General features: G+C 44.6%; 1 protein-coding gene across 1 annotated transcript in view; it reads right to left on the bottom strand.

The window, feature by feature from the left end:
• Positions 1–27,122, bottom strand: part of LOC311144687 (uncharacterized protein) — an 88,552-nt gene that overhangs the window by 17,612 nt on the left and 43,818 nt on the right. The window contains exons 12-32 of the mRNA XM_084180770.1: positions 26,509–26,553; positions 22,824–22,877; positions 19,527–19,571; positions 19,158–19,211; positions 18,974–19,018; positions 18,507–18,560; positions 18,350–18,403; positions 18,153–18,206; positions 17,998–18,051; positions 16,887–16,940; positions 16,638–16,682; positions 14,484–14,537; positions 13,953–13,997; positions 13,475–13,528; positions 12,703–12,756; positions 11,681–11,734; positions 10,347–10,400; positions 3,364–3,417; positions 2,769–2,813; positions 2,313–2,357; positions 1,995–2,048 (exon numbers count right to left, since the gene is read on the bottom strand). Of these exons, the coding sequence (XP_084036896.1) occupies positions 1,995–2,048; positions 2,313–2,357; positions 2,769–2,813; positions 3,364–3,417; positions 10,347–10,400; positions 11,681–11,734; positions 12,703–12,756; positions 13,475–13,528; positions 13,953–13,997; positions 14,484–14,537; positions 16,638–16,682; positions 16,887–16,940; positions 17,998–18,051; positions 18,153–18,206; positions 18,350–18,403; positions 18,507–18,560; positions 18,974–19,018; positions 19,158–19,211; positions 19,527–19,571; positions 22,824–22,877; positions 26,509–26,553 (1,071 nt within the window). The remainder of the gene's footprint in view (positions 1–1,994; positions 2,049–2,312; positions 2,358–2,768; positions 2,814–3,363; positions 3,418–10,346; positions 10,401–11,680; positions 11,735–12,702; positions 12,757–13,474; positions 13,529–13,952; positions 13,998–14,483; positions 14,538–16,637; positions 16,683–16,886; positions 16,941–17,997; positions 18,052–18,152; positions 18,207–18,349; positions 18,404–18,506; positions 18,561–18,973; positions 19,019–19,157; positions 19,212–19,526; positions 19,572–22,823; positions 22,878–26,508; positions 26,554–27,122) is intronic.

Raw genomic sequence — 27,122 nt, 5'->3', positions numbered from 1 at the left:
AAAAAGACCCAGCCGGAGGAGGGGAAGGCGAGCTGGAGTTCTAGTCCGATTAAGGAAAAGGGCAAACCACCCTCCTCTCCCTTGTATACTTTACACGGGCAAGGGGGCTTAACCATTGTCAGTTCATTCAGCTGCTCAATGACACAGAGGCAGAGCACCAGGACTTGTTGTACCGTTCAAATGTGCGCTGGCTAAGCCTAGGAAAAGTATTTTGCCGCGTGTGGGAACTGAGAGGGGAGATAGGTATGTTCCTTGATACAGTTGGTAAAGCTGACAACTTCTCAGAGTTGAAAGACACAGACTGGCTGGGCGACTTTGCTTTCGGTGTGGACATATTGGGGCATCTGAACGATCTAAATGTGAAACTGCAGGGAAATTGTGTTTTTGTGCATGAACCTTATTCCAACGTGAAAGCATTCAATGCCAAACTTATGTTGTTCTCCAGACAAATGAGCAGCCGGTCTCTCGCTCATTTTCCGACACTGGCCGCAGTGAACGTGCCCACATCGCAGTGCCGCACTGAGACATACAGTAGCACTTTGATCGACCTGCATGCTGAGTTTTCCCGCCGCTTCTCAGACTTCACCAGGATTGAGGCTGAGCTGGAGCTTGTATCATGCCCCTTGTCTTTCGACAGTGAGAATGCACCACCAGACACACCATTGGAGCTCATCGACATCCAATGTGACAGTGCTTTGAAGGAGAAGTACAAAACAGCAACAATAGAACAGTTCTATGGCTCACTGAGTGAAACAAAGTTTCCAAACATTAAAAAGCATGCCCAAAGGATACTTGTTCTTTTGGTCCACATATGTGTGAACAAACGTTGTCAGTCATGATTTACAACAAAACCTGTCACAGGTCAAATTTAACAAATGACCACCTGTCAGCTGTTCTGAGAATCTCTACATCAAAGATGACACCAGACTTTGATGCCCTTACCAAGAGAGGTGACCAGACCCATCGTTCACATTAAGACTCAGATAACCGTGACTGGCGTAGGCAAGGATTACAGTGAGGGAAAAAAGTATTTGATCCCCTGCGGATTTTCTATGTTTGCCCACCCCTGCCTTAGACCCTCACAAACTTCTACAGATGCACCATTGAGAGCATTCTGTCGGGCTGCATCACCACCTGGTACGGCAACTGCTCCACCCTCAACCGCTCTCCAGAGGGTGGTGTGGACAGCCCAACGCATCACCGGCCCATGCTGCCTGCCCTCCAGGACATCTATAGCACCCGGTGTCAAGGGAAGGCCAAGAAGATCATCAAGGACCTCAGTCACCCGAGCAACGGACTGTTCACTCGGCTACCATCCGACAGACGGAGACAATACAGGTGCATCAAAGCCAAGACCGAGAGACTAAAAAACGGAATCTATTACCAGGCCATCAGACAGCCATCACTAGCCGTCTACCAGGTGATGCACACTCACTCACACGACACAAGCTATCACACACACACACTCACACACACACACTCACAGTCAACACTGCTGTCCCATGTTATAGAGACATTGAACCACTGGTCACTTCCCGTTTCACACGGTGTATTTAAATACTGAATCCCCGACATAGCTTATTCTGATATTTCTACTACTGTACATTGTAGTTTAGTTACACTGTTTATACACTGCATATTTATTTATATACTGGATTCTTGACATAGCTCACTCTAATATATCTACTGCTTTACATACCATTCCTAGTATATCTTATGTAAATTCCCCCGGTGTACATATGTATAGATTGCATTTTGATACTGCTACAGTGCTATTTGGGTTGTTAATTGGATTCGTCCTGCCGTTCTTGATTTCTTGCCTTTTTTTCATTTATTTTTAAAACATTTTAATTGTTTGACATTTGACTGCATTGTTAGGAGCTAGTAACATAAGCATTTCGGTGCACCACTATAACACCTGCTAAACTGTGTACGCGACCAATAAACTTTGATTTGATTTGGGATTTGAAACTTTTAGAGATAAAAGGACTTACCGGCTCTCCTGCTATTCCTTTGGCACCTGGAGCTCCTGAGGGTCCTTTGCGACCCTGGAATATTACAAACCCATTGTAAGGAATGGAGATAGTTTAGTGCTTAGGGCACGTCCATGTTCTACTATATACAGTACATCCCACCCCTAGGCTAGTTGGTTTCGTTACACCAATACATTACTCTCACATTCATATATAAGTGTAATGTCTAACATGCTACACACAAGCCTCTCTTTTCCAATTGCTAATGGTTTCCGCCAACAGGTGTCCACCCTAGTCATGACTAACCTAAAAGAGCACTCTGTTAGCCCAATCACTTACTGGAAATCCTTTAGGCCCAGCTTCCCCAGGCTCCCCAATCTTTCCCTGGTGCAAAATAACACAGAAAGAAAAAGGGTGTAAAAATAATAAGCACATAATATTTCGGTGCATACTTTCCGTTGAAGCTTGCATCGATGTACAAACGGAGTACGCATTCGAGAAGTGCCCACCGTGCTCCGTTTTGCATACTTTGATTTGTACTCCACTCCGACACTCCCGTGCTCCAATTTGGTGCTCAGAGCAGGAAGTAGGTAGTATGCATTTTGAGAAACGCCCATAGTCTCATCGTACTATATTATTCATTACCAGGCATGGCAAAGTAAACATGTAAGGTAGGAAAGCCTATCCCCAAAGGCCCATGAGTTGGACACAGCCTATAACTGGGAAGAGTGGGAGGGTATGAGCAAAAGCTGTTATTAAAAACATAACGATCTTAAAACTGCTTGTACTACATACCATCTCCCCTGAGAAGCCTAGTTTTCCTGGTGGACCATCGGGACCCTGTAGAAAAACACATTTGGCAATGTCACTTACGGTCTTACTAACACACACACACACACACACACACACACACACACACACACACACACACACACACACACACACACACACACACACACACACACACACATACACACACACACAGATAGATGGACACAGACACACACACACAGACACGCACACACACAATACCCAAGAACTCTTGTCTTTAAGAATGCCACAAACCATTTACAATTGCTTTAATTAAAAGTTTCCCAAAGTTGGCAAAAGGAAATGTCCCTAAAAGAAGAACATGTCCCAGAAAGTGTCTTTCAGATGTTGAAAATAATCAAAGCAATAAAAGACTTGTGAACAAAGCCACATTTAAAAGTATTATATGGACATAAAAGTACCAAATTAAGGCACAAACAAATGTCGCATTGCAGTATCCATGTTTTCCATTGGCTGTGGTTGGTGTTCATTGGGGAATGATGAAGTCAAATTGTTCCGTAACTGTGGAGGTACATGCAGCAGAACAACCAACAGTGTGACCGCTGAACCCCATCCTCACCTTTCCTCCAACTGACCCCTTCTCCCCAGCTGGACCGTCGGGACCCCTCGGACCCTGTAGGAGAGAGAGAGAGAGAGGGCGAGCGAGAGAGAGAGAGAGAGAGAGAGAGAGAGAGAGAGAGAGAGAGAGAGAGAGAGAGAGAGTAATTCAATGAATATAAAGTGTCCTCTTCTTCATGTAGGGCTCTTCAGCCAGAAAGGCGTTTAACAGCAATAAATGTGCTCTAACATAAAAGTTTAAATGTTCCCACTTAAATGTTCCCATCCTACTGAAATTGTGTTAATTTGAGGATTTCCTTAAAAAAACAATTTCATCTTTTATTTAGGCACTTCCCATGACTGTGGTGGGTACCGTGGTTACAGAGAGGAAAGAGTGATTATTGGAGACAGTTTTGAAAATACGACTGTGGTTGGAGACACAGAGGGAGAGGTGACTGTGGTCGGTGCTGTAAACGCTAGGGGTTTTCTCCTAAAGCCACTTGTGACCTATACAGTACAATGCACACTGATGTCTCTATACTGCTCCCATCTTCTTTCCATGATCACATGACCACAGTATTCAGCTGAACATTGGGGACAGTGTCACACAGATAAGCCATGACCTTTCAAAGTCCTACTGCTGACTCATTCTTCCTTTTCAACCAAAACAACTAGATATCAATGCCTGCCGAGAAACTCAAAATATAAAAGTGAACAGTTTCACACATTTTTCAATCATCTTTGATCTTGCATGGGTGCATAGAAGATAAAAAGCCATTCTGGCATGTTCTGTTTGAAGGAGAAAAATACAGGGTCAGTCATATGCAGTGAACTAGCCTCAACGTTTGTGAGGAGAGGACATCGCTGATAGGACAGAAATGATAGGACATCACTGGTGGGACATCACTGATAGGACAGCAATGATAGGTCACTTATCCCCTGAAGAGTTTCAGTAGTCCAGTAAGTACAGTAAGATCCAGTCAGCCATCTGATTAGGGTTGGGCGGTATCCAGATTTTCATACCTTTATACCATTTCTGAATACGGTATTACTGGAAGTGCACACAAGGGGTGCTATTTCAAATTATTATTTTAAAAAACACAAAATAAAGGGATATTGATCCAGGAGGGGATTGAATGTCTCTGCTCTAACCAAGAAGCTTGATCTTGACATCTAGCCACTTAGTTAGCGAGTTAGAAAGCCAAATGCATAGCTGGAGCCCTGAGCTGGATATCATTTATTTGACACATCTTAGATTTCTTATAGTTCTACTTAACATACAGTGGGGAGAACAAGTATTTGATACACTGCCGATTTTGCAGGTTTTCCTACTTACAAAGCATGTAGAGGTCTGTAATTGTATCATATGTACACTTCAACTGTAATAATTGCGCCAACAGTTGTTGCCTTCTCAGCAAGCTGCTTGCCTATTGGCTCTCTGGTCTTGGCCATTGTGGAGAGGTCGGAGTCTGTTTGATTGAGTGTGTGGACAGGTGTCTTTTATACAGGTAACGAGTTCAAACAGGTGCAGTTAATACAGGTAATGAGTGGAGAACAGGAGGGCTTCTTAAAGAAAAACTAACAGGTTTGTGAGAGCCGGAATTCTTACTGGTTGGTAGGTGATCAAATACTTATGTCATGCAATAAAAAGCAAATTAATTACTTAAAAATCATACAATGTGATTTTCTGGATTTTTGTTTTAGATTCCGTCTCTCACAGTTGAAGTGTACCTATGATAAAAATTACAGACCTCTACATGCTTTGTAAGTAGGAAAACCTGCAAAATCGGCAGTGTGTCAAATACTTGTTCTTCCCACTGTAGTTAGTTATAAGCAGTGGCGTAGCACACACCCCCGTAGGCCCCGCGAGGCGGGAGTGCCCCCAACCCCCCCGGTATTGAAAACATACCGTCGGTATTTCAAAATACCCCGGTCTACGGTATAAACAGTATATCGCCCAAGCCTACTTCTGATGTCGATAAACGACTTCATCCCATTGCACAGGACAGACTGTAACTAGATACAGTCATTCAGTTTGCTGAGTGATGCCGGTTCTGTACTCATCTCTCTCTGCTGAGTTAATGGGAAATCAACCGTCCTGTTTCTTTGGACCAGAGATGATCGTGACGCTGACTACACTGGTCCATTCTCTGCTCTGGCTATGGACGCCATGATCTGTTCTGCATCGTATCCACTCGACCAGACCATGCCTTTTTGCTGGACTTCTTCCTCTTCCATGCGCATCTTTGTGAATACTATGGCTCTTGGTCTTACAGGAAGAAGAGACTTGATGTATGGTTGAGGTCAAAGATTCAAGGTGGCCAGCATGTGTTTGGTTATTGTACACATAGGATTCGGAGAGATGCATCCCTTGAGGGCTGAAGAGTCATGGATAAAAATAACTCACACCAGGGGGGGTTAGAGTCAATGAAAGAACTGTATACTGTACTGTCATTGTTCCTCCTCCAGCCTCATTCAAAACCGCACTGGCAACGGCTGTCCAACCTCAACATACGCCAGCAAACACTCAAGTAACAAAGGAGGACTTGGACTGATGCTATATAGTAAATGGTCCAATCTGTTGTTACAGAAATGCTCTTACTATCCTTCTCTCTCAAACAGATATCTATCATCTCTGTTCCCAGTGTTGCTGTGCTACTGGCTAGCCTGGGTGCCAGTCTGTGTCTGCTCTCTTGCAAACTCCTTATGGGATTGCCATGCCATGTTTGGCTTGATACTAGGTTTCTGTATGTTCCTAGGCTTGATAATGGAGTTGGCAAGATCACAAACAGATCTGGGACCAGTCGGTGGTGGTGCTGATCTAAAAGATCTCACTGTCTGGCAAGGTTTGGGTAGATGGTGGTGTTGGTGGTGCTTTAATAACTGATCTATCTATATAAGTTATGGTTGTTTCACTTCCAATAATTTCTGCCTCAGAACCAGCTGGTGATCATTTCTAACATTAGTCTACTAACAGGCCTAGGCGGCCTTTGGTAACTGTCCCAATAGAAGACGCTGAGGGGTATTTTCCATTTCCTAATGTGTCTGAACTGAGTTTAATTGCATTCATCTTCTATGGTTTATTTTTATAAGCCTTATTATAATGTACTGCTATTCTAAGTTATTAAATATTCAATATGTGATTGCATAGAACATTAAATGAGTTATGCAAAATTATTCCATAATATGCCCATAATTATACCACTTATGCATATTAGAGGGATCAGTCATATGGTTGGATAGACCTGCAGTTAGTTAACCCATTATTCAAACTGTACAAGAAAGGGTTACCAAGGGTTATTTTGTAGTTGAAGTTGTGAGACTGTGCATTGTACTTTGGTGGTGTCATGATAGCAAATCTATAGTTAGCGTGCGAAGGTCTGCACAAGTTTCCATCCATAGTGATACTAGCTTGCATTAATTCAAAATGTAGCCATAACAAATGATGGTGTGTAGGGAACGTAGTGGATGCTCTTTGTTCTGCGGCAGCTGTCCCCAAAACGAAGACAGTTCTGCCAAGTTGTTCTGCAGGAGTTAGTCGAGGGAGGCCCCGCTCTCTTGCTTCCCCAGATGTTTAGTTAATTTCATTCTGATCTCTTTTGCATTATTGTAGCCTTTTCTGTAGCCTGTCAACTATGTGTCTGTCTATCCCTGTTCTCTCCTTTCTGCACAGGCCATACAAACGCTTCACACCGCGTGGCTGCTACCACTCTAATCTGGTGGTCCCTGCGCGCACGACCCACGTGGAGTTCCAGGTCTCCGGCAGCCTCTGGAACTGCCGTTCTGCGGCCAACAAGGCAGAGTTCATCTCAGCCTATGCTACCCTCCAGTCCCTCGACTTCTTGCCGCTGACAGAAACATGGATTACCACAGAAACTGCAACTCCTACTGCTCTTTCCTCGTCTGATCATGTGTTCTCGCATACCCCGAGAGCATCTGGTCAGCGCAGCGGTGGCACAGGAATCCTTATCTCTCCCAAGTGGACACTCTCTTTTTCCCCTGACCCATCTGTCTATCTCCTCATTTGAATTCCATGCTGTCACAGTCACTAGCCCATTCAAGCTTAACATCCATGTCATTTATCGCCCTCCAGGTTCCCTTGGAGAGTTCATCAGTGAGCTTGACGCCTTGATAAGTTCCTTCCCTGAGGATGGCTCACCCCTCACAGTTCTGGGTGACTTTAACCTTCCTACGTCTACCTTTGACTAATTTCTCTCTGCCTCCTTCTTTCCACTCCTTTCCTCTTTTGACCTCACCCTCTCACCGTCCCCCCCTACTCACAAGGCAGGCAATACGCTTGACCTCATCTTTACTAGATGCTGTTCTTCTACTAATCTCACTGCAACTCCCCTCCAAGTCTCTGACCACTACTTTGTATCCTTTTCTCTCTCGCTTTCCTCCAACACTACTCACTCTGCCCTTACTCAGATGGTAATGCGCCGTCGCAACCTTCGCTCTCTCTCTCTCTGCTAAATCCTTCTCCCTCCGGTCTCCTGATTCTGCCTCCTCGACCCTCCTCTCCTCCCTTTCTGCATCCTTTGACTCTCTATGTCCCCTATCCTCCCGGCCGGCTCGGTCCTCCCCTCCTGCTCCGTGGCTTGACGACTCATTGCGAGCTCACAGAACAGGGCTCCTGGCAGCCGAGCAGAAATGGAGGAAAACTAGACTCCCTGCGGACCTGTCATCTTTTCACTCCCTCCTCTCTACTTTTTCTTCCTCTGTTTCTGCTGCTAAAGCCACTTTCTACCACTCTAAATGTCAAGCCTCTGCCTCTAACCCTAGGAAGCTCTTTGCCACCTTCTCCTCCATGCTGAATCCTCCTCCTCCTCCCCCTCCCTCCTCCCTCTCTGTGGATGACTTCGTCAACCATTTTGAAAAGAATGTTGACGACATCCGATCCTCATTTATTAAGTCAAATGACACCGCTGGTCCTGCTCACACTGCCCTACCCTATGCTTTGACTTCTTTCTCCCCTCTCTCTCCAGATGAAATCTTGCGACTTGTGACGGCCGGCCGCCCAACAACCTGCCCGCTTGACCCTATCCCCTCCTCTCTTCTCCAGACCATTTCCGGAGACCTTCTCCCTTACCTCACCTCGCTCATAAACTCATCCTTGACCGCTGGCTATGTGCCTTCCGTCTTCAAGAGGGCGAGAGTTGCACCCCTCCTCAAAAAACCTACACTCGATCCCTCTTTCTTTTCTCTCCAAAACTCTTGAGCGTGCCGTTTCTAGCCAACTCTCCTGCTATCTCTCTCAGAATGACCTTCTTGATCCTAACCAGTCAGGTTTCAAGACTGGTCATTCAACTGAGACTGCTCTTCTCTGTGTCACGGAGGCTCTCCACACTGCCAAAGCTAACTCTCTCTCCTCTGCTCTTATCCTTCTAGACCTATCTGCTGCCTTTGATACTGTAAACCATCAGATCCTCCTCTCCACCCTCTCCGAGTTGGGCATCTCCGGCGCTGCTCACTCTTGGATTGCGTCCTACCTGACAGGTCGCTCCTACCAGGTGGCGTGGCGAGAATCTGTCTCCGCACCACGTGCTTTCACCACTGGTGTCCCCCAGGGCTCAGTTCTAGGCCCTCTCCTATTCTCTCTATACACCAAGTCACTTGGCTCTGTCATATCCTCACATGGTCTCTCCTATCATTGCTACGCAGACGACACACAATTCATTTTCTCCTTTCCCCCTTCTGATAACCAGGTGGCGAATCGCATCTCTGCATGTCTGGCAGACCTATCAGTGTGGATGTCGGATCACCACCTCAAGCTGAACCTCGGCAAGACGGAGCTGCTCTTCCTCCCGGGGAAGGACTGCCCGCTCCATGATCTCGCCATCACGGTTGACAACTCCATTGTGTCCTCCTCCCAGAGTGCAAAGAACCTTGCCGTGACTCTGGACAACACCCTGTCGTTCTAATAATATAATAATAATATAATATGCCATTTCGCAGACATTTTTATCCAAAGCGACTTACAGTCATGTGTGCATACATTTTTAAGTATGGGTGGTCCCGGGGATCGAACCCACTACCCTGGCGTTACAAGCGCCATGCTCTACCAATTGAGCTACAGAGGACCACATTGAGCTACAGAGGACCAGTTAGTTCTCTGCTAACATCAAAGCGGTGACCCGATCCTGCAGGTTTATGCTCTACAACTTTCGCAGAGTACGACCCTACCTTATACAGAAAGCGGCACAGGTCCTAATCCAAGCACTTGTCATCTCCCGTCTGGATTACTGCAACTCGCTGTTGGCTGGGCTCCCTGCCTGTGCCATTAAACCCCTGCAACTTATCCAGAACGCTGCAGCCCGTCTGGTGTTCAACCTTCCCAAGTTCTCTCACGTCACCCCGCTCCTCCACACACTCCACTGGCTTCCAGTTGAAGCTCGCATCTACTACAAAACCATGGTGCTTGCCTACGGAGCTGTGAGGGGAACGGGACCTCCTTAACTTCAGGCTCTGATCAGACCCTACACCCAAACGAGGGCACTACGTTCATCCACCTCTGGCCTGCTAGCCCCCCTACCGCTACGGAAGCACAGTTCCCGCTCAGCCCAATCAAAGCTATTCGCTGCTCTGGCACCCCAATGGTGGAACAAGCTCCCCCACGACGCCAGGACAGCGGAGTCACTGACCACCTTCCGGAGACACTTGAAACCCTACCTCTTTAAGGAATACCTGGAATAGTAATCCTTCTATCCCCCCTTTACTACCACTGTCTTTTGTCTAAACTAACACCTGACTTATTTCACCTGCTAGCACTGACTTGTTTAAAGAAATGTACTTATTGTGATCGAGATGTATTTGTCCCTGATTGCACTGACTTTGCTCACAGCTGCTTGTTTGAAGAAGTGTACTTACTGCAATCAAGATGTGGTTGTCCCACTGGCTATCCTAAGTTGAATGCACCAATTTGTAAGTCACTCTGGATAAGAGCGTCTGCTAAATGACTTAAATGTAAATGTAAATGATGCTGAAGGAGTAAATCCTGTTCCTTACCCTCCTGCCTTTGGGTCCTCTGATCCCACCGAGACCCCTCGAACCGGCCGGACCCTGTAGGAGGAAGAACACACCACATTATATGAGGGAAGGCAGTAACGTTACCACACTCACTGAGACGAGTAGTAGGACTGACTAATGAGACTGGAGCTGGACCTACAGGATGCTAGTGAATGTAATTAATCCCTATCATGACCAAAGAGCTGATATCATGCCCCTGAAGTATATGCATTTAGTCATGCTTGCACAGGATATCCTATTGAGATGAAGCATGTCATTTTCAAAGGACACCTGGTCAGAAGAAGTTTAAGAGTATTTTCTACTATTAACACTAATGCACTCTGCTGCTGCAGTCTCCTGTGCAGCTTGCTAAAGCATCAACGTGTGTGATGTCAGTGCACGGCGTGAGGAGACTAAAGACATGTAGACATGCTATAAAGGTAAAGGGTGGGAGCTGCATTAGCTTAGCCAGAGGTGCTAAAGTTTACAGCTGGCATGGCAGTACTGAATAATCCTGCCACTTATTGAGTGTCTTTCTGTCACTCCCCATCAACATCAACAAAGATATGTGCTGTGGGGAATGTCTCCCAACCGCCTCTTGTGTGTACAACTGTCTTTAGTGTCTAAATGAGTGAAGATTAGACGTTTTAGTGAGGGTAACTATGTGGGCCTCGTCACAGACCATAATTGGCTATGTTTACGTAGCTGGATTCCAAACAAGGCAGGCAACAAACCCTTGAGGAGCCAGAATGAGTAGTAGCCTAAGAGGTTTTAAGAGGCTAAGTCTGACCTTTGAAGACAGTTAAACTAAACTCAAACAGACTCTATGCCAAGCTGCTGAATGTACCAAATATATTGATGTCTCGTTCAGTTTGTTTACAGCAGTGATGCCTTTCTTATAAATTCATTCTCCCATGCTGTATCCAATGCCAAACTAGAAACTATGATATTTTACATTTACATTTACATTTACGTCATTTAGCAGACGCTCCTATCCAGAGCGACTTACAGTTAGTGAGTGCATTCAATTTATGATAGCCAGTGGGACAACCACTTTTTTTTTTTATGGGGGGGGTGGAGGGTAGAAAGATGACTTGCTTCACACTCTATTTCAGAGTAGTGTTGGTGGGATGGGGTTCATTCTTGTAAATCTACAGGGCACAATAAGTTTAAAATGGTACCAAACGTTATGGGCCGGTTACCCGGACCCAAATTAAGACTATTCCATGGAATAAAAATAATCTCCACTGAAAGTTGTTTCTGGTCCAGGACTAGGCTTAATCTGTGTCCGGGAAACTGTCACTAAATGTGTAAAGCAAACAGGCTTTACTTACTGGTATCCCTAGAGGTCCTGATGAGCCACACTCTCCAGGAGTTCCAGGATGACCCTGACAGACAGACAGAACAACACAACACCATGAAGACATCCATCATACTTCAAACCCATTTAAAACCCCTTTCTAACATACTCTAATACTGACAGTGAACTGATAACTATTGACAATTGTTGGCTGTTCAACTGTTTTGATGTGCTGTATTGTCTATTTTTAGACTGCCTAAACTAATAAACTGTCCAGTCAGCCACATCTTGCTACACTCTTAGAAAAACAGGTGCTATCTAGAACCTAAAAGGGTTTTTCTGCTGTCACCATAGGAAAGCCCTTTGAAGAACCCTTTTTGGTTCCAGGTAGAACCTTTTTGAGTTCCATGTAGAATCCTTTCCATAGAGGGTTCTTCTACATGGAACCCAACATAGTTCTACCTGGAACCAAAAAGGGTTCTACCTGGAACCAAAAAGGGTTCTCCCATGGGGACAGCCGAAGAACTCTTTTGGAACCCTTTTTTCTAAGAGTGTACTGAGATCTGACATAACTGCATCGTACCTACTCTATCGCTTCTCAATAGCTGCAGCACTAAAGCGTGTGTTGTTATACAATCAACATCTTGAGTCAATATGCTGTGAAGATATGTAGATTCAAACAATATGGGGCCTTCAGCTGTTTGCTGCTGTGTGAAGCAAATATTCCTGCATTTACCATACTAGGTAATGAGTTGAGAGACCAAGAAGAGATATATAAATAACTAATTTGGAAACTTCTGCACATTTATATACAACATAAATGCTATACTTCTTACAGTGCAACCCAACATGGAGTTGAGCTGACTTACAGTATGACTTAACAAAATCTTAATTTTGTACAAGATGTACAAGCTATACATATCTCTTTCTCAGTCAGAAGGTTACCTATCTTAGTGCACCATTCCTCATCTCCAAGCCCCCAAATGACATCCTGTCCTACCCATATAGAGTTGAAGGCCCCTGGGAATAGAGACGGGGTCCAGACTTACTCCTTACCATCGCCCCCTTTTCCCCTGGCGGTCCAGGCAAGCCCATCTCCCCACGGTCCCCCTGGGAAAACCAACACAGCTATGAGGACCCTGGATCACATAGGTAGGACCAGGAGTTTTCCCTGTAGTTATTTCTGGTCAGGTCACAAGGTTAAAAATAAACGATGGTGCCTTAGGTACATAGTTAGCAGGGCGGCAGGTAGCCTAGCGGTTAGAACGTTGGACTCTAGTTCGAATCCCCGAGCCGACAAGGTGAAAAATCTGTTGATGTGCCCTTGAGCAAGGCACTTAACCCTAATTACTCCAGGTTTGCCGTTGATAATGGCAGACCCTGGCTGTGACCCCACTGTCCGAGGGTGTCTCAGGGGGAGTGGGATATGCAAAAAACACATTTCCAATTCACATGTGTATTAATACACACTTGCACATGTGTGAAATAGGACAAATATAAGCACCCACCAAATTATTATTATAATTCACATTTCCTGTTGCCTAAGGATTATTTTCTTTCTGTAGCCAACTGGCTCAAATTAAGATCCTACATCTGTAGTTATATCACAAGACATCAACAGGAAGCAACCCCAGCAGGCAAAACGGGTTGAAATGGCATAATTAATTTCAAACAGCTTACAACTGTTTGTAATAACGTCATTTCAACCATCTTTGCCCGCTGGGAAAGTAGATCAATAATATATCGGAATCTTTCAATATGAACAAAACAACAGTATATGAGTTGAAAAGTCTTCCTGTAATGTCTAATGCAAAGATACACAGCTAACCTTTTCTCCTGCGAGACCAGGCTCCCCAATAGGACCAATGAAACCCACCAGCCCCTGAAGAGACCAACACAGGAAAGCACACAGTCAAAGTCCAGTACTTCCACCATGACCTACAGAGCAGTGGGGCAACAGCAAAACACACAGACACACACACAGACACACACAGACACACACACACAAACAGACACACATAGACACACACAGACACACACACAGACACACACACACAGACACACACACACACACACACACACACACACACACACACACACACACACACACACACACACACACACACACACACACACACACACACACACACACACACACACACACACACACACACACACACACACACACACAGACACACACACAGACACACACAGACACACACAGACACACACACAGACACACACACACATACAGAGGAAGTATAAACAAACAGAGAGCGAGAGAGAGGAGAGAGAAAAGCCTTTACCCTCTCGCCAAGCTTTCCGACCTCTCCAGTTATTCCAGTCTCGCCCTACAGCAGAATACCAAATTAGCATTTCATAAAAAGATTCAAAACTTTTTAAAGTTCAGATCAGTCAGAGAGAACATGCTTAGTTAGAGGCCGGTCCCCCTGGTAATAGAAACGTAACATCTAATTTACACACAGTTAAATGAGAGAGAGAGAGAGAGAGAGAGAGAGATAGAGAGAGAGAGAGAGAGAGAGAGAGAGAGAGAGAGAGAGAGAGAGAGAGAGAGAGAGAGAGACAGAGGGAGACAGAGAGAGAGAGAGAGAGAGAGAGAGAGAGAGAGAAGAGAGAGAGAGAGAGAGAGAGAGAGAGAGAGAGAGAGAGAGAGACAGAGAGAGAGAGAGAGAGACAGAGCAGGGGGAAACCATGTTAAACAATAGATGACAGTGATAGTGATAGACTCTGGTGGATGGATGGAGAGAGAGAGTATTAGAGAGAGAGAGTGATAGACTCCGGCGGATGGATGGTGCATTATGTTAATAGAATCTGACCTTTAATCCTTCGGGACCTGTTTTCCCCGGGAATCCCTGCCTTCCAGGTCTGCCCTGAACAGAAAATATACATGAACCATAGTACTGAACCTCTTCACACAGTACAGTAGAATCATAATCTGCCCTAAAGACAACCGTCCTAGTACCGTAACCCACCCGCCACCACACTAACATACCTACAGACAGAATATACAGTAAAGCTACAATCTGTCCTAAGGAGTCCTCCAATCTGGCTTTAAGAGTGTCTGGATGAATGTATGGTGTGAAAATGATGGTTGACTGTGTCATGCAGCAGCATACTGTGTCCAAGACATTTGTCCTTTTAGGGACAGAATATTATACTGTCTTATCTTATCTTACTCAGACCAGTGATATGATGATTGGAAGAATGGGTTAGAACAATACAAGACTAACAAAACGTTCCAAAGTGTACAAGCTATACAGTCAAAAGGTTACCTAGCTTAATGCACCATTCCTCATCTCCAAGCCCCCAAATGACATCCTGTTATTAAGAGCACCATCAGCTTTCACACTCGTGGAATGTCGTCTGTTATCGTCAAAGTTTTAATGCCTGAACAAGCTGTGCTACTTTTGTTGGCTTATTACGAACGTGCTTTTCCTGGCAGAGAAGAGCAACGTCACTGTCCCTCTCTATATTATTCAAAGATTCAAGTCCATCAACAATGGAACCGAGAATTTTGCTCACTAATGCATTAGTAAAACATAATTGGATCTAATGTGTTATATTGAATCAGTATATTCAATGAGTTGTGGTGTCTGTCTTTCGGAGATGGCCGTTTGGATTCCTCTGTTCTTTAATGTGCTTAGTCATCTGTATGAGAGAGTAGAACTGGATTAGTGCTCTGCTATTGTAGAACTGGATTAGTGCTCTGCTATTGTTGAACTGGATTAGTGCTCTGCTATTGTTGAACTGGATTAGTGCTCTGCTATTGTTGAACGGGATTAGTGCTCTGCTATTGTTGAACTGGATTAGTGCTCTGCTATTGTTGAACAGGATTAGTGCTCTGCTATTGTTGAACTGGATTAGTGCTCTGTTATTGTTGAACTGGATTACTGCTCTGCTACTTGAATTTGGGACGACTCCAGACTAACTCTTTATTTAGTCTATAATGGATGAAAATGGGAAGTCTCTGTAGGAGGATACATTATGATGGAATCCAAGGCCAGGCTACTCACTGAAACAATCAGAAGAAAGGTCTGGATTTCAGAGCTAGCTTAACGGATCTAGGAGAGAGAGAGCCTGCGTCCCAAATGACACCCTATTCCCTACACACCTTTAGACCAGAGCTATATGGGCCCTAGTCAAAAGTAGTTCACTATATAGGGAATAGGATGCCATTTGGGATGCAACCAGAGTCTATCCTTATAGATATCCAGATGTTTATGATTATTCAGAGTAAGGAATGGGGGATATGTCCATCTATCAAAATATTAGGCAAGGGAAACATTTACATTTACGTCATTTAGCAGACGCTCTTATCCAGAGCGACTTACAAACCAAGAGGTATTATTTCACAACAGCCATTCCAAGCCGTTTCATAAATTGATTTTTCTGTATTTTTAATGAAGCATTGACATTTACTTCCAGTGTTTAGCAAAATGGCCGCTCTCCAAAAGTACCATCTATACAGATATTTGAACAGTTTTCATAGTAATCCTACTAACTGGGCTAACTGCCTATGCACGGAAATTAATGGCTTTATTTTCATTGGTTTAAAACCATAAAGCTTAGTTTTTTTATAAGTATATCTCATCCCAGGCTGTTGTCTTTGTATAACAGATGAGCACCATGTTGAGATGTGGCAGAGCACAGCAGTTTTACTTACCAAACTCATGCCACAAATCCACACTAAGCAGTCAGCCATCTATCAAAATAGATTTTCTGCACAATAGACTAACAACTCTGCCAAGAGCTAATGGTATATAGCTAACCATATCATAGTGATTCAGCTGGATTTAAACACTAACTGAAGCAAATTGCTTCCCACTCTGAAAGATCCTGGTTATGAAACAGGCTATGGGATGGTGAGAGGTGGACATTTGGGGGTTTTCATGTGCTAAGTGACCCATATTGTATTTTTGGACTTCCTTGTTTTGTTTGTTTTGGTCTTGTGCTGTCCAATCAGCACTCACCTCCGGTCCTGTAGGTCCAGGTGGTCCCAGTGGCCCCTCATCGCCCTGGAAAACAATATGTAGACAGAGGGTCAAGACAGGGACAAAAATATTTTGCACTATCACTGGACTATGTGGAAATGCAAGATCATTGCTGTCATATCTCTTACATACAGTACATCCTATATACATAGCCAAAGTAAGACTTGGTCTTGACATGAATACGTTAAGCATTGTATGTTTTATACAATAAACTATAGACAATCCCACCTCTAGTCTGGCTGTTCCTCTGGGCCCTGGTAAACCTCTGTTTCCTGGCTTCCCCTGAGAAGGATGATACAGGATGTTAGATTATGTACGGACCCCATGTTGCTGTCCATGATGCACTGGCAGTCCAACAGCACTGGTCCCCAGCAGTCCCCATGCGACCCAGAAAGGACCCCCAAGGACCTGCTCCTTGCCAACCACTGTTCTTTGAATTCACTAAAAACCAACTAAACCTCTCAAAGCACTTCCCAAGACTAAGGGTAATCATTGCTCATAAAAGTGCTTGATCCTGCCGACTATGCCAAATGCAGATGTCAAGTAGCCTACACTAATAGATGTCATGTAGCCTACACTAAAGCCTTGTTTATACCTGGTTCTAACATGCATCCTTTTTCGTGATCTTGTCCAAATTCTGATTGTGCCCACATTTTCAGACAGGTGTAGACAATTAAAAGATGCATTGTGGTCTGATTATGATCTTCCTGACCACCTCCAGAGGTAGTCAGGCACACATTGTCGACAGATCTGGACAGAGAAACAATTGAAATCATCATTACAATCATTGACAGGTGGCACCATTGACTTATGGCATACATTTATGTCTTAAAATAAATAAATAAATATTATTTTGAAAGAATAGCTGTTCAATAATTTGCATACAGGGAGGGACCAGGAAATCTGGTCACAATGCTTACACAGTGGACGGATATAAGACACATCAGAATGTAATCTCCCGAGTGGCGGAGTGGTCTAAGGCACTGCATCGCAGTGCTAGCTGTGCCACTAAAGATCCTGGTTCGAATCCAGGCTCTGTCGTAGCCGGCCGTGACCGGGAGACCCATGGGGCGGCACACAATTGGGGAGGGAATGGCCGGCAGGGATGTAGCTCAGTTGGTAGAGCATGGCGTTTGCAACGCCAGGGTTGTGGGTTTTATTCCCACGGGGGGCCAGTATGTAAAAATTATGTATGCACTCACTAACTGTAAGTTGCTCTGGATAAGAGCGTCTGCTAAATGACTAAAATGTAGACAAGATCAGGACAAAGGATTCATGTTAGCACCAGGTATAAACAAGGCTTAATAGGCGTGAGATAGTTTGATTACAGGCTACTGACCTTTGGACCCTCTGGGCCGTTGTGACCTGGTGGGCCGATGTCTCCTGGGAAACCCTTAGAACAACCAGACAACAGGTGGTCATCTCTACCATACATAACAAGGAGAAGATCAGACCTGGTTCATGAGTAATCTTGACGCCCTCACAGATCCTTACCTCTTGGCCCGGAGGGCCAGGTATACCATCAGGACCCGGCTCACCTGTCACCCCCTAGGACAGAGACAGCATGGTAGTTTACTGGATAGCCTTTGTATCACGAGCCATTTCAAAAGTGATACCCTAGTAATTTACCGTACTGTATTCTATACATGGTCCCAGGTACACAGACCCTATATAAGGGTTAACGGACTCACCTGTGGCCCTGGTTTCCCTCGAATGCCTGGCAACCCTGGGGAACCCTGGATACCCTGTAAAACAATGAGAGCATTTTTGTGAAAAGAAAAGACAAACCCCTGACACACAGACTCAGACCACAGGCACCACCATCTGTTAAGTAGTGAAGTGAAATACCTTGTCACCTTGGAATCCATTCTCTCCTTGCTCCCCTGGAAGTCCAACGTCACCCTGAAGAAAGACATAGGTTTTCATACAGTACAGTATGAAAAATGTATGCACTCACTAACTGTAAGTCGCTCTGGATAAGAGCGTCTGCTAAATGACTAAAATGTAAATGTAAAATGTATTTTTACAAAGAAAAGCACATATTTCTCAATAGCTTAAACATACAGCATGTGTGATACGTGGAGCACATTGCAAGCCCAAGCTCTAAACTAGCAGTGATTGATGATAAGCTACAGTAGATACATCTAGTAGGCTTGAGGGTGGTCTACAAACTGTTCCTGAATCAGATTTCTAGAGAAGTCTATGTAGTTATACCTCATGTCCCCCAGAGTGCCAGCTGGTGGATGAGACTACATTTTATCTGATAGCATGGTTGATTTAAATACAGTAGGCTAATAATGAGGTATTCAGATCACCTTATCACCTTTCAGTCCTGGTTCTCCTGGGTTTCCGGGTACCCCCTGAAAAATAACCAGATGAGTAAACAGATATAACATTGCCATAGCGATAGAGATAAACCCCTCTTGAAATTATGACTCCTGCATTTTATTACATCTACAGCATTTACAGTAAAAGTTAGTAAAGGAGTAGGTCAGTTACCTTAAGTCCACATGGTCCTGGCAAACCCATCATCCCTAGAGGACCCATGTCTCCCTGCCACAAACAACATACAGACCACACACACTTAGAAGACTTAGAAGACTTAGAACACTGTAGAGGAAAATGCAGTAGGACAACGATATCATGCACAATCCCAACATATGTATGCAATAGTTGAGCTTCAACGATGACGTAATGCTCTTGCTCTATGTTCTTTAAGGCAACATTTGGGACCTCTGTTAAGCTCTGTTTAGCATCAACAATGTTGCAACAAGGCAAGTCATAAACAGGCATCCCCAAACCAAGCAGAGTGTCCTAGAGAGTGCAGTGGAGCACAGAGTGAAGGTACACATGGCTTTAAATACTCACAATGAGGCCGAGAACTCCGTTAGGACCAGGGGCTCCCAGCTCGCCCTAAGAAAGAAAGAAAGAAAGAAAGAAAGAAAGAAAGAAAGAAAGAAAGAAAGAGAGAGAGAGAGAGAGAGAGAGAGAGAGAGAGAGAGAGAGAGAGAGAGAGAGAGAGAGAGATAGAGAGAGAGAGAGAGAGAGAGCAGATTTCTAAGGTTATAGGCTTTGTTCTAAACAAACACAAGCAGAAGAGAGGCACAGTGTTCCTTTACGCTGCTGGCAGTAGGAGTGGGAGAGACCCCAGCCCTCAGTGTGTTTGTGTTTTCCCCTGATAGCTTGTGTAATCTCCAGCTCCCATCTCGCAGGCCAGGCTAATGAAAGATGGTGCAACACACAGAGAGGGGCTTGTTGTCCCCGGTAACTACCCCACTGCTACGTGCCATGCCCACATCCTCTCCAGGGAGAGAGAGAGAGAGAGAGGGGGAGAGAGATAGGGAGAGAGGGTGAAAGAGAGAGAGAGAGAAACCGAGGGAGAGGGAGAAAGAGGGGAGCTTTTTCTAAAAGGGGAGATAGATGTTAGAGAGCCCTGTGTGGCCTTCCTGCCCCCTCCCCCTCCTCCCCTCCCTCCTCCTCTAGTTTCATTATGACTGAAGGAGAGGTTATTCAGCCAACAGAAACTTTCCCTCTTGTTCCAACAGGGCAGGAAATGGGGTTGTAGAGGTCTGTCGAGGTCAGCCAATCATAATATCTCCATACAGCTGCCACTCAAAGAGCTGTTAAGAGAGGTAGAGTTTAGGGAGCTTTAGAACCACATATGTCCCATGTCAAACTGGCTTGAGTGAGATGTGGTCTAAGAAATTGCTTTAGTGAAGATATGATTATCTTTTTGACCTTGTGAAGTACAGTACCCGCTTCATTGCTTGGATATACACTCTTATGCAGTGATCTGATTCTCCCAAGTTGTCACCAATGCAGCTACTGAGAAGTGCATAAGAGTGTACACTGCACCTATAATAACTACTTGGCATATGAGTGCTCTAGGTTACAGTTCTTACAGACATTACTGCAACATTTAAAACAGTAGACATGGTCCAGATCTCACAGAGTCCAGAGCCCCCTCCCTCATGGCTGTAAATGTGGATAGCTGTGGTCTGACATGATCAGAGACCAGAACGAGATGCTCTGGGCATGTAACTATGTAACAAACTCTCAGGCTGGAATCATTATGGCCTCAGGAGCAGGAATAAATCAGGAGGTCTCACTCCCAGGAAGAAGCAGAGGAGATGAAATGCAGTGCGGAGGTCTACGTACCCCAACAGGGGAAACTAAAGGTGGTTGTTTTCAATTCATCAAGTGTGACTTTTATTAGCATGTCTGTTCACCAGACAAATTATATTAGTGTGGGTGTGTGTGTGCGCGTGCGTACGTGCGTGTGCGTGAGTTTAAGTAATTCCTTGAAGCCAGGGTATGTTCCAAACCAGTCAGGTTTCAAAACTGGTCATTCAACTGAGACTGCTCTTCTCTGTGTCACGGAGGCTCTCCGCACTGCTAAAGCTAACTCTCTCTCCTCTGCTCTTGTCCTTCTAGACCTGTCTGCTGCCTTTGATACTGTGAACCATCAGATCCTCCTCTCCACCCTCTCCGAGTTGGGCATCTCCGGCGCGGCTCTCTCTTGGATTGCGTCCTACCTGACAGGTCGCTCCTACCAAGTGGCGTGGCGAGAATCTGTCTCCGCACCACGTGCTCTCACCACTGGTGTCCCCCAGGGCTCAGTTCTAGGCCCTCTCCTATTCTCGCTATACACCAAGTCACTTGGCTCTGTCATATCCTCACATGGCCTCTCCTATCATTGCTACGCAGACGACACACAACTAATCTTCTCCTTTCCCCCTTCTGATAACCAGGTGGCGAATCGCATCTCTGCATGTCTGGCAGACATATCAGTGTGGATGACGGATCACCACCTCAAGCTGAACCTCGGCAAGACGGAGCTGCTCTTCCTCCCGGGGAAGGACTGCCCGTTCCATGATCTCACCATCACGGTTGACAACTCCATCCTCCCAAAGTGCAAAGAGCCTTGACGTGACCCTGGACAACACCCTGCCGTTCTCTGCTAACATCAAGGCGGTGACCCGATCCTGTAGGTTCATGCACTACAACATTCGGAGAGTACGACCCTGCCTTACACAGGAAGCAGCACAGGTCCTAATCCAGGCACTTGTCATCTCCCGTCTGGATTACTGCAACTCGCTGTTGGCTGGGCTCCCTGCCTGTGCCATTAAACCCCTACAACTCATCCAGAATGCCGCAGCCCGTCTGGTGTTCAACCTTCCCAAATTCTCTCACGTCACCCCGCTCCTCCGCACACTCCACTGGCTTCCAGTTGAAGCTCGCATCTGCTACAAGACCATGGTGCTTGCCTACAAAGCTGTGAGGGGAACGGCACCTCCGTACCTTCAGGCTCTGATCAGTTCCTACACCCAAACGAGGGCATTGCGTTCATCCACCTCTGGCCTGCTAGCCCCCCTACCTCTGCGGATGCACAGTTCCCGCTCAGCCCAGTCAAAACTGTTCGCTGCTCTGGCACCCCAAAGGTGGAACAAGCTCGCTCACAACGCCAGGACGGCGGAGTCACTCACCACCTTCCGGAGACACTTGAAACCCCACGTCTTTAAGGAATACCTGGGATAGGATCAAGTGATCCTTCTACCCCCCCCCCCCCTTACCCCAACCCAAAAAAAACAACAAAAAAAAACAAAAAACTTTTGTAAAGTGGTTATCCCACTGGCTATCAGGTGAATGCACCAATTTGTAAGTCGCTCTGGATAAGAGCGTCTGCTAAATGACTAAATGTAATGTAAATGTATGTAGTTTACACCACTTATGGAGTGATTAAGCCCACTTGACCACTGTACTGAAATGATGTAAATCAGTCATTCAAATTCTCTAAATAGATTGTTGTTGTGTATACTTCAGGAGATAATGCACTGGCTAATTATTGAATCCAAACCAAGATCCAAAAACAAGAAGGCTAGACCTGTGACTTTAAAAACAAACAACAGAAACCTTCACTAAAGGCTGAAACTCCAATTGTTTTTAGTTTTTTTTTGTATTTCAAATACCTTGAGCATTTGATTGAGCCTGCCTGGAGTGCCTGAAGGATGAGCTTTGCACTTTTGGGACTATTCCATTCGTTCCATTGCACCAGGTAAGCTCAATAGAGCACAACGTAAGTATTTGAAAAAAATATATATATATATCTGAACCCAGGTCTGAAGTGATGGCCAGGGGAACAGTCATCTCTGCTGTTTCACTTACTGGGTTTCCGTCTGGTCCTGGTGGTCCCCGCTCGCCAAAGTCCCCAGGAAACCCCTGAGTACACAAACACAGAGAGAGTAGGCATGTTATCACTCTGTACAAGGGTGGCAGAGAGCTGTTAAACACTGTGGAAGAAACACATTCAAACACAACCATTCTGCAAAGAAACAAAATTGTACTAAAAATAATGGTATTGAACCATAATGCTTGGCATGGCCAACCATATCATTACATACCATTACTTTTCCACACCCAGAGTAGTTGACCATGAGAATGTGTTCTTGGAATATTGGGCTTCCTAGTATAAACCATAATGGTGTGGATGTATATTAGACACAAAGCTAAAGTATTACGGCATGCACATGTCTTACAATGCATGATTTGTTGCGTTGTTTTGCTTACCATTCAGTTCAGCAAATCAGCAGATAAAAGAATGGTGATGTTTTTCTAAATGAGTTTAGTTAATGAGTGATTACCTCATTTCCCTTCTTCTAGTAATTACAGTATTCATTTACTGATTCTTTACTAGTCCTTTATGTTTATCCACACTGCAGTTCTGTATGTGCGGAAAATAAACCAAACACAATGTCAGCACTCAGTAGACAAACTCAATCCCTGTCAAAGAGGTTTGCTGAATAAACCCCAAGCAAGCGAGTAGCACGTCAAGCAGCATGTCAAGCAGCACATCAAGCAGCATGTCAAGCAGCACATCAAGCAGCATGTCAAGCAGCACGTCAAGCAGCATGTCAAGCTGCATGCTGCAAACAAGCTCCTTAGACTCTTTATTCCTAGAGACCGTGTGCGTGCGCGGCGGCAGGAAATTCCATGGCAGAATGTTTGGGAGTGCGCGTGCTGCGCTGAGCCTCGCTGGCAGGAGCCCTAACCAGCAGCCTGGGGACTGACTGGCTGGCCCAGGATCTGCTGACTGGGCTCTTTCCTTTCCTCCTCCTGGCTCCAACTGTTCCATTATAAAACCAGAGAACAAGAGCGGTGACACTATGATAGGCTACACTAAGGCTCTGGGAGGCTGAGGGTTCCACTAGGCCACACGCTCAACATGTGCTGCTTGTCACAATGCCAAGGTCAACAAAACCTTGCTGTAGCTTCAGCTTCAGCCTTGGCCTTTCTCCACCACAGAATACAAGCGCTGTAGTTACTGTAGTTACTGTATAGACTGCGTCTGTATGATTAATGGCACTAGTAGTAGAGGTCTCATAGGCACACAGAGTGAGAATGGAAAATGTAATATTAGATGAAGCAATGGCGATCTTACCGGCAGTTTCTATTGCATGAGATATTATTCAGATGGACGGAATGTGTGTGGCAGGCAGAGTGTTGAGTTAAGCATTAGTAAAAAAAATCTGGGGGAACGTAATAAATTGGTAATTGCTGTAATGTGATGCCATCGAAAATGTGCAAAATGGCACTTTTATCCAAAGATTCTAATAGTGTTGGTTTAAACTAAAACATATGGCTCCTCCTCAGCTCTTGAGTTGTTTTAACTCAAAGATGTTACTTGAAAGATTGCAGGTAGTACGACATCTGCTGCAAAGGTAATGTGTCTGATCCCAGATTTGATTAACTCTGTCATATGCAAGTGCCACTCAGAGAACATTACGCTAGTAACTGTGAACATATAGTATGTTTAGACGACTCAATGTAAGGAAGCAAAACTAGCTACTGAAGATGAAAAGGAGATGGTACGGCACCACAGAGACAAACACACACAGAGATGCCATCATCAAATGCTAAAGTTGCACTCTCCTCATAAAAAACTACAACATCTTAGTCATTTAGCAGACTTACAGGAGCAATTACGGTTAAGTGCCTTGCTCAAGGGGCACATTGCCAGATTTTTCACCAAGTCAGCTCGAGGATTCTGTGCCAGCTTCAATTCTCGTTCACTGACCATCGTCAGCTTAATAACCCAATTCATCATGTAACATTGTAAAGCTATGCTTGGGAAAATATCTCTATTACATAAGTAATTGGGAACATCAGGATTTTCCATGTAAGCACAACTCAACATGTTGATAGGAGAATTGGAAAATCCCCATTCAGGCGCCAATGAATATACTTCCCTGGTCTGTGGCTAACTGGTCTGGAATTCCAAAACCAAAAGTTCCTTCACTGCACTAAAAATTGTTCCAATGTAAAAGGCTTTGTTATAGTCCAATGTAAAAGGCTTTGTTTTAGTCCAATGAAATAGACTTTCGAATAACACAATACAAAACACAGATATGCTCAGTGAACTACCCTCTGAATGAATTTCATTTTAATGATATAATTGTTCAACATTTTATTAAATTAAGGACTAGAACTCTGTGTTAATCATATGTGATGATATACACTGAGTGTACAAAACATTAAGAACACCTTCCTATTATGGAGTTGCACCCCCTCCCCCTTTTGCCCTCAGAACAGCCTCAATTCGTTGGGGCATGGACTCTACAAGGTGTCAAAAGTGTTCCACAGGGATGCTGGCCCATTCTTGACTTCAATGCTTCCCACAGTTGTGTCAAGTTGGCTGGATGTCCTTTGGGTGGTGGACCATTCTTGATGCACATGGGAAACCCATCTGCGTTGCAGTTCTTGACACAAACCGGTGCGCCTGACACATACTACCAAACCCTGTTCAAAGGCACATAAATATTTTGTCTTGCCCATTCACCCTCTGAATGGCACACATACACAATCCATGTCTCAATTGTCTCAAGGCTTAAAAATCCTTCTTTAACCTGTCTCCTCCCCTTCATCTACACTGATTGAAGAGGATTTAACATGTGATATCAATAAGGGATCATAGCTTTCACCTGGATTCACCTGTTCAGTATATGTAATGGAAAGAGCATGTAATGTTCTTAATGTTTTGTACACCCAGTGTATAATCAATGGGATAGTTGTCCATTGGTGTCCTAGTTATAGTCCGTTGAGATCTCATCCTATTCTAAATGATATACTGTATAGACTAGTGGAAATATGCAGACAGACTCAAGGCTCAAGGGGTAGCCAGCCATCTCAAGAGTGAAAAGACAACAGTCGTCAACAGTCTTCCTCACTGGTTGTGTGGAGGCTACCACAACATACATCACTGATGTATGGCTAAAACCAAGATGGCCCCATACACACTCAAGACTGTTCCTCTGAATAATAGCCATGCCATACTCACTAAATTACCCTAGCTATATCTTTATAGGGGCAATTCTGCCACTTTGCAACCTCATATTCATTATCTCCAGCACCAAACCAGTGTCTACATATGTGAAAACAGAGCGTTTCTATGATCTGTGGTTAAAAAGATAAGAAGAAAGGTCCTAAGAAAAAATGCTTCTCTGTGACACCACGGGTAGGATTAAAAGTAAAAAAAACAGTGATTTTCAAAACCTGCAACGTGCTCCTAGACCAGGGGAGGGTATTTTATTGCTCCTTGCGTCACCGTGAATCTCATAGTGTTTGAAAATCCCTGTTTTAACTTTTGGTGAACTTTATATTTTTTCCTACAAAAAGTAGAAATGCGGCCGTTTTCACATCTATGTTGACACTGGTATTGTGCTGGAGATAATGAAAATGAGGATGAAAGTGGTGGAATTGCCCTTTAAGCTATGACAGAATTGAAAAAATAAACAGTTGATTTCATGGTATTATTGCATTCACTATAAAAAGGTATGTTGAGAGAAATCTTTACCGGCCTACCCATCTTGCCCTTCTTCCCATGAACACCAGGAATTCCCTGAGGAGGTAGAGAAAAAGAAAGAAGATAATTGTCAATAATAATTGCATATTTATTTTACAAGCAGATTATGAATGGTTCTTAAAAGGTAGCCTACTAGAACCAATACAAATACTGTATCAAATGTAAGTTAGTGCAAGCATGTCCAAAAATACTCTCTAATATAGCCTACAATTCTACTCCAGTGGCCTGGGGGGTGCTGGGAAAATGAGTCTTGGTCAGGCTAATCCGAAGCAGCTCTTGTTCCAGCTCCTTAGTGTTAGCCCATCTCCTGACTATTATCCCGAACAGTAGGGATGGCTGGAATTCCACCAGCACTTGATCCTGTGCAAATATTGTGAAAGGGCTACTCCAGTCATCTTTCTGCGGTTTGGTGGAGCGCGTCTACTACTAGCATTTCATCTAGTTTAAAGCACCTCTATTTCACAATCATTTTGACTCACTAAGGATTAGATCTGATAATCCTGACTGATAACAAATGCTTACAGGAGGGTTTTCAGCTACTGTGTACCCCTCACATAGGACGCACCAAACAAGTAGCTGAAAGAGGTAGAAATCCTCAGGTTCTT

Source organism: Coregonus lavaretus, assembly GCF_964263955.1.
Source record: "Coregonus lavaretus genome assembly, chromosome: 17".
In the NCBI taxonomy this organism is placed as follows: Eukaryota; Metazoa; Chordata; class Actinopteri; order Salmoniformes; family Salmonidae; genus Coregonus; species Coregonus lavaretus.
The sequence above is the reverse complement of the archived record's forward strand: the minus strand, read 5'-3'. Positions and strand labels throughout refer to the sequence as shown.